This window comes from Octodon degus, unplaced genomic scaffold (genome assembly GCF_000260255.1).
Source record: "Octodon degus isolate 3935 unplaced genomic scaffold, OctDeg1.0 scaffold00101, whole genome shotgun sequence".
NCBI classification, from domain to species: domain Eukaryota; kingdom Metazoa; phylum Chordata; class Mammalia; order Rodentia; family Octodontidae; genus Octodon; species Octodon degus.
In genome coordinates, this window is record NW_004524677.1 from 5,239,035 (window position 1) to 5,246,770 (window position 7,736).

The 7,736-nt window shown below is 46.9% G+C and overlaps 1 protein-coding gene across 2 annotated transcripts in view; it reads right to left on the reverse strand.

Annotated features, from left to right (window-relative positions):
* Nucleotides 1-7,736, reverse strand: part of Tmem154 (transmembrane protein 154) — a 51,550-nt gene that overhangs the window by 8,993 nt on the left and 34,821 nt on the right. For both annotated transcript variants that reach the window (XM_023723701.1, XM_023723700.1), the window contains exons 5-6: nt 6,859-6,944; nt 4,935-4,992 (exon numbers count right to left, since the gene is read on the reverse strand). In XM_023723701.1, coding sequence (XP_023579469.1) covers nt 4,935-4,992; nt 6,859-6,944 — 144 coding nt within the window. The remainder of the gene's footprint in view (nt 1-4,934; nt 4,993-6,858; nt 6,945-7,736) is intronic.

Consider the following 7,736-nt stretch of genomic DNA (forward strand, 5'->3'; position numbering starts at 1 on the left):
TAAATAGGATATCATGTCTGCATCTTGTACAGCAGTTAACCACTAGGAAGAATGTATGCAATGTGTTAATTATTGAAACTGGCCTACCAAAACAAACAATCAAAATAAATAAATAAAAGCTTTTTTTAAGAAAAAAGAAAAGAAAGTCCCATCAGAGAGTGCCCCATGGGAGTCATTAGCCACGGAATCACTGCCCTGTGCTGGCTTTTTTCCTGCCAAGTGCTCTTTGTTGGTTTGCAATCTAGAAGATGTCCTTTTATCTATGCAATATCACTTCTATTTTAATGAAAATGTAGTTGTAACAGAAAATCTTCACGGGGAGATGGCTCAGTGGAATAAGCGCTTCCCTGGCAAGTGCAAGGGCCTGAATTCAATCCCCGGTTCCACAAAAAAAAAAAAAAAAAAAAGAAAAGAAATGAAAAAAAGAAAATCTTCTCTAGATTGGGCTTTATCCCAAAGTGTCATATAAACTTTAACAAATCACTTAACCCCTCTGAGTGTCAGGCTTACTTAGCTGAGTAATTTCATTTTTAACTGATAATGCTGATATGGTATAAACAGTGTCTAGCACATGTTAGGTTCTCAAGAAATACTTTTTTTCCTCAAAAGGAGTTTCCCTATGCTGCCCAGGTTGGGCTTTAAACTCCTGGGTTCAAGTGACCACCTTCTTGCCTCTGTCTCTCAGATAGTTGGAGCTGTAGAAGCCCACCACTGCCAGGGAGATAGCTCAGTGGCATAAGCGCCCGCACGGCAAGCATGAGTTCAATCCCTGCTTGAATCTTGAGTTCAACCCCCAGTACCAAAAATAAATCAATAAATAAATAAATCATACCACTATGTCTGGTTTGATCAATAAATATCCTTTGTAAAATTACAGACACAATTTTACGACTTAAAAACAAGACAAAGAAAAGGGAAGAAATTCATGGAATTCAACTGATCTGAACTTTTCTTGAAGAATACTTTTGTTTCCTTTTTTGTTGTTGTTGTTTGTATTCAGAATCAAACTCAAGACCTTGCGCTTGCCAGGCACTGACCAGGCATGCACTGTGCCACTGAGCTATCTCCCTGGCTCTTCTTGTGGAACAATGAAGAAAGCCATTTTTATAGCACCATTCAGCTCAGAAACATGAACGAACAGTAGGCTTATTATTATATAAGAACAGGTGTGCTGTCTTATCCCTTCTCTGGCTTAATTTCTTAGGTAATAGTACCTATGCGTCTGGCATGTAGAAAACCCTATGCAAATGTCTCTGGCCATTATTATTGTAGTTTGAAAACTACAAATCCATTTGAGTACACCCAAATCTAATTCTCTCCCTAATCTTTCTCAGTGCTGTTGCTCCATGTAAAATCATCATTGTGGCCAAGAGACAGCAAAGCAGAGGAGCCGTGTGCTTGGCTAATCAGTGCAAGTCCTCGCGTGTGGCTATTCATCTCAGACACAGAAATGCAAAGCCTTCAGGAAGCGCCTAGAGCCGCCTCGGGGAAAGGAAGAAAAGGCGGGCTGGCCCAAAAGGGCGATGATAAAAGGGACTCTATCTTTCTCCACGCCACTGTCTAGTGGCATTTTGGGAGTGTGTTAGGAGGGTGGGGTCATACAATGAGGGAGTGTGTTTTCTATGGAGTTTAGACAATCAAGCATAAAGCCAAGAACAACCTGCTTTGCATTGTCAGCTCCTGCCAAGGCTACCAAGGTCATGATGAAATTCTCTACAGCCCTAGGACGGACCTCTCCTACCGTCATTTTTGTCTCTTTACTGCCACTGACATTTTCCCCTTATACAAAAGGACAGAAAAAGGAATTATGACAGGAAAATGCTAAGATGGGGAATAAGAATAAAATCCCCTCCCTCCCTCCCTCCCTCCCCCAACTCCCTGTTGCCTTTTACCGTACCAGTCACCTAGGTTCCCCATGGAACTTTGCACATAGCGGTCCTCATGAAAGTCCCACTCAGTGGAAGCTCAAGCAGCTATCTGCCCAGCATGCCCAAGACCTCCTGGGTTGGCTATCCAGGACCGTAAAAATCCATGATAAATTTGAGAGTCTATGCCTCAAGAAAACAACCTCTAATAAGGATGAGGAAAGTGATGAACAACAGCTGGCGATTGGACGTGGGGCAAGGGAGAAGGACATGCAGAGAAGGACAGCGGAGGTGTTGGCACAGGGTGTGGCCTATTAAGGACAGGATGGCCATGAGCACCACGCCTTTCCCCAGAAGGGGGTGGACCTCGTGGATGACAGCGCTCTACCAGTTACGTCTGCAGCACCATGGCGGGCTGAGCCCTGCATATGAGCCTGTCTTTGTTTAACCCAGATGGATTAAGTATGCTTTCCTCTGAATTCCATCTTTAGTGACTGTCACATACTCAGGGAAACATGAAGTCACCTGCACATTGCTTAAGAGATGAGGAAGGATGACTCACAGAGTGAGTTACTTCAAACCCCTAAATGCCAGCTTGGGTGACAGTGGCACCATGTTGCTGGAGATACCACTGTGCTGGAGGACAGAAGGTATTTGCTATCTAGACAACCGTCGGAAGATGCACGCACTCACAGAGAAGGCTTCTGGAATGTGACTGAATCATGGGGGAGGGGCAGTGAAATGTGAGCTGAGGATGCGGGCCTGGTTGGAAGGGGCGGGCCCGTGGGGCGTGGCCAGGAGGTGTGCAGCTCCTTTCCTGCCCCTCCCTCAGCTCTCAGCTTCCTGGCTGCATTGGGGTGAGCATCCCCTGGCCCCTCCAGTGGTGAGGTTTCTGCCCTAAAGCCAGCGGACTATGGGCTGAAACCTCTAAAAACGTGCCCCCAGATAAACCTCTCCTCCTTTAATTTGTTGGTGTTGGGTATTGAGTCCCAGTAAGGAGGAAATGACTAAGACGCATGGGAATTCTCTGCACTTTCTGCTCAATTTTGCTGTGAACCTAAAACTGCTCTATAGAATAATGTTTTTAAAAGCCCATGGGAGAGAAGGGAGAACGATTGTCGTGCCATCAAAAGCGTTCGTTTCATTTGCATTATGCTTTAAATTTTAGACAGTGGTTTTAGTCTCAGATGACCCCTATGAAACTAGAAGGGCAAATTCCTGATTTCCATTTTGCAAGAGGAGGCAATGGCAGCTCAGGGCCAACGCGACTGTTCTTAGTCTGAAGAGCTAATCAGCATTCACATCAGCACTGAAAAGCCATCCTCTACCTCGAAGCCCTGTGGCCAGCGTGCGTCCCACCTGGATGTCCAACAATCGTCAAGCTTTGAGACAGAAAAGGAAATCTCACTCTGTTCCAGATAAGATATCCAAAGTAAATGTTTTGAGGCCCGCTAATGTAAGAAAGAAATGTAAATTAAATTCCAACAGGAAAGAAGGATCATCTGAACGGTGAGGTGGTCCAGGGACCTGCCTCTCTTGGCCCTGAAACCCTGGTGCCCAAGTGGAAGGACGGGAGCTCAGGCCAGTGTCCTGTGGATGAAAGGCAGACAGATCCGGGGCCGTGGAGGGCTAGAACCGCTCCTTTGAAAGATAAAAATGTCACATAAAATTCTCCAAATGGTTGAAGGCTCTCCCCCAACCCCTGTCCTTTTTCTTGCCTTAGGGGTAGAAATGAGCAACCATTTGCTTTAATGAACAATTTCTTAATATTTCCCCAAGTCTGATTTTTTGCAAGGCTTCACCACTGCAAAGTGCTGTAAGGTTAAGTTCTTGTGCAAGCAGTCATTTCAAAGGGCAAGAGGCAGGCGTGTAAACACAGGTGTGTCGCGCATTGCAGGGCGCGCATCAGGGCGACAACCTGAACCCTGTGCAGGAGAGGCTTAGTGGCTCATTTTTAGGTAAGGTAACAACGTGGGGGAAATACTTCCTTCGTCATACACCCTACAGCAATTTTCTTTGGCCTGCTTATTAGGAATTGGGAATCTCTTTCAAACAGATGGAATCTTCTCTGAACTGGTGATGAAATTTGACATATAAATACCTAGAAAAGTCCTACTGGCTTAACGCTACAATAAGATGGAGACTTTGGTACCGAAATTTTGTGTGGTGTTGTGTTGTGTTGTGTTGTGTTGTGTAGAGAGATGTCGGATGGCTTAGGGAGAAGAGGCAGAAAAAGAGTCCAAAAACCAAACAGCTAACAGACTCATTCTACTGTTTAGTAATGACGTGCTACTTGCAAAGATCTGGCCTTAGGAACACCGGGTACACGTGACACGGGGTGCACGTGGTGGCATTTAAGGCTCCGGGCGCGAGAGCTCTCCTTATGGCTGGCAGAGAGCAGGTGAGTGGTGTCTACCCTGCTCTAAAGCTGGCTCTGCTTCCTCCAACACCAGTGTCCTATTTCCAGCCCAAGCCCAGATGCTCCCATCCCTGGTCATCCACAGGCTGTTCCTGCCCACAGCCAGGTGTCCCCCGGGTCACGGCGCTGTTCTGCAGAGCAAATCTGCAGCTTGCTAAATTATTCATCCCATTTCCCACGAGCCCAGCCTACACCCCAGCCAACACAGGCACTGTAATCCTCACAGAAGATAGTTTAAGCGAGATCGCCAAGTGCGGCTAATTACACCAAAGTCCCAGGGCGCCGAAATGTTCTAGAGAGCAGAGCCACCTAGTGGTAGGATGGAATATATGTTTTTTAATTTCCCTCCTATAATAATCCAGGTGGGCTTTTAAAAAATTGTTTTTTCTAAAGGTTTCTCTTCCTCCATTCAACCCCTTTGGGACTGTCACCCAGTTCTATTTTCTTTACCAAACATAGATCCGAGGGAGTCAACCGTATAGTTTTGTATTTTCTGAACCCCCCCACTTCCTTTTGTCCACACTGCACATGTACATCTCCGCGAAAAGTCTAAAATTGGCAGGTGCAGAGAAAGCTAGGGGGAAGGGCCCCCGCGGCCCCCACAAGCCTCCTCTCCGTCCCCACACCCTCTGTGGTGGAAAGCAGAGTACCTCGGGTTGTGGTTCGATTCCTTTTCCTCCTTCAGGGTGGGCAAACATTCACAGTCGGCTAGGACAGAATGCAAACACACTCATGGTCAGTCACTGCAATTCGACTTTCTATTCACCGAACAGACTCGGTTGAGCAGGGCGTTCCCCGGCCTGCGCGGCTACCTGTGCGGAAACGCCCCAGGAGGGACTTCTGCAGGCTAAAAGATTAAGGATAGCCCAGCGCTAGCAACAGAAAAAGCAGATACCGCAGACCGGAGGCGTCAGCCTGCTCTGCCCTGCTGGGAAGGGCGCAGCTCGTCACCGCGGGCTTCCCGCTCCCGCCGGAGCCGAGCCAGAATCTGCGCTCTTCAGGAACGGGGGTGAGCCGGCTGTGCCTGGCCCCAGGGGTCTGCAGGGTGACTTGGGTCAGGCCGCAGCAGAGGAGGGCGGAGGGCGCAGCAGCAATCGCCTCCTACACGTCTGCAGCTGCCCTCTCTTCCCTTACACCATCTATTATTTTTAAGCAAAAATAAAAAACAAACAAAACCCCATTTCCTCTGGAGTGCTGCCGCATGTGTCAAAATCTGCCTGCATCGGTTGTCAAATCCCAGTGTCGTCACCAGCCTTCCGGCTTCTGGTCATGAGAGGGTCATGACACTGTGTTACACAAAATCTCAAACACAGGGCCAGGGAGATGGCTCAGCAGAATAAGCGCTTCCCTGGCAAGCGCAAGGGTCTGAGTTCAATCCCTGGTTCCGGGAAAAAAAAAAAAAATCTCAGACACAAAAGGAAATACACCAAAATATTAAGATAAATTGCCTGTGGATGGTGGAATTTTTTTTCCTTCTATTTCTTTTTTGCTTGTCTCCGATTCTACTAGAAACAAAAAATTCAACCACTAAATCAATGGCCCACCTCTAACCTCAAATGTTTTTCAAGCTCTTCTTCTATCAACCTGAAAAACTGTTGGAAGTTTTATTAGCAAAGTGGAAGGTTCATCAAATTTCTGAACATGAAAAAGCTCCATTGTAGACGTGAAGGTATAGATTCCAGGATATTCTCAGAAGATAAATGTTAAGCATACAAATGATGTGATAGAGTGGACTGTATTGGTTTGCCTGAACATTAAAAATAACAATGATTTTTAAAGAAAACTAATTGCTGATTTATTGGAAATTAGGAAACACCTATTACAGTTACTGCCAGATGTCCACAGGAAATTTTCCTGACACTATTTATATCACTGTCTATACTAGCCTTGCCCAAAAGATCTCCTACAAAGGAAGTGATCTAGTTTCATCTGTCCACTGTTGTAACCACATGATTGCTTACTGAGCCCTCAAAATGTGGCTACTAAAACTCAATTTTACTTTTATTTGCTCAATGTCAATTGCCACACATGGCAACCATAAATCTATGTAAACTTTAATAAATTTGTACATCCATATCAAGATGAAGATTTTAGACTCTAAGTTCTGTAATGTTTTAAGGCAGTGCTAGATGTTTTCCTTAGAAAATTTGCACTCAGACTTCCTTGCTTGGGAAAAAAAGAGAGATCAGGATGGGGCACAGCTCGGCAGTGCACTGCTTGCCGGGGTCCTAGCCTGAGGATCAGAAAGAAAAAAGGAAAAAGGGAGAGGTAAGGAAGGAGAGAGAGAGGGAAGGAAGGGGGGAAGAGAGACAGAGAGACAGAGAGAGAGAGACAGAGAGTCCTGCTTGACACAGATCATTGTAACAACTTCACAAATAAAAGTAAGTGTCGAGATTTGATGCAATAATTACACTGGATATTTAAGGATGGGTCAGGCCTAAATTTATTGTTTGCACACACAGGACGGAATGTGGCACTGGCCTCTGTCCCGCTCCAGAATATACCAAGGTATTTATGGAGTCGTCACAGCCTTCTATTATTAGAGAGGAAGCCAAACCTTAGGTTTCCACGTACCATTTCTGTTCATGCTGTTCATCCATTTGTCAAGCTCCTCCATCTCTATTTCCATAACAGAAGGCGTGTCCTCTTCGAAAATAGGGCTGGAGGGAGACAGCGAAACTTGTTGAAGAAAGAAATGAGTGTGTGCTCTTTCCGCTGGGGGGAGAGTGAGCTTCATCCCCCAGGAAATGGAACTTGCCTGAGCGGCTGACACTCTGGGAGAGCCTGGGGCTTGCCCGGGGCATCAGACTCTATTGAGAGGAAAGGCTGCACCTTCAAACAAACCCACTGCTATCCCTGACCCCCAAATTGCAAGGCGCAGAGTCCCAAAAGTCAGCGGAAAGGAGAACCCAGAAGAGGCTTGCCCAGCCTGCGAGGCCCCTAGGGGAGTTGCCTGCATTTCAACCTTGCTCATTTTCACTTCTCCTCCCTTGAGGCTTTCAGGGGTATCTCACAGGGAGAGGCCGGGCTCAGTTACCTACATTCACCACCTGGCCCTCCAATTCCCATTTTTGCCTGTGAGAAATGGAGCCCTACCCTCCCTTCCTCCAGTCTCAGCATGCAAACCTTGGGACAGGAGCCCTTGCATAGAAGGGATGGGGAAGGAAAGACCACAGCCCTGAGCAGAAGTGTAGGTGGCACACTGGGTAGAGGAAGTGGGCAGTTTGTTCACAAGGGTGGTTGCCCAGAGGGGCAGGCATGGAGGATGTATTGCACCAACAGCTTCTGGGTGGACTCCTTCCTGCTCTGTGCTGCTCTGCTCTTCTTCTTTCCTCCTCGTCCTCCTCATCCTCCTCGTTGTCCTCCTCCTCCTCCTCGTCCTCCTCCTCCTCGTCCTCCTCCTCCTCGTCCTTGTCATCCTCCTCCTCCTCCTCCTCTTCTTCCTCCTCCTC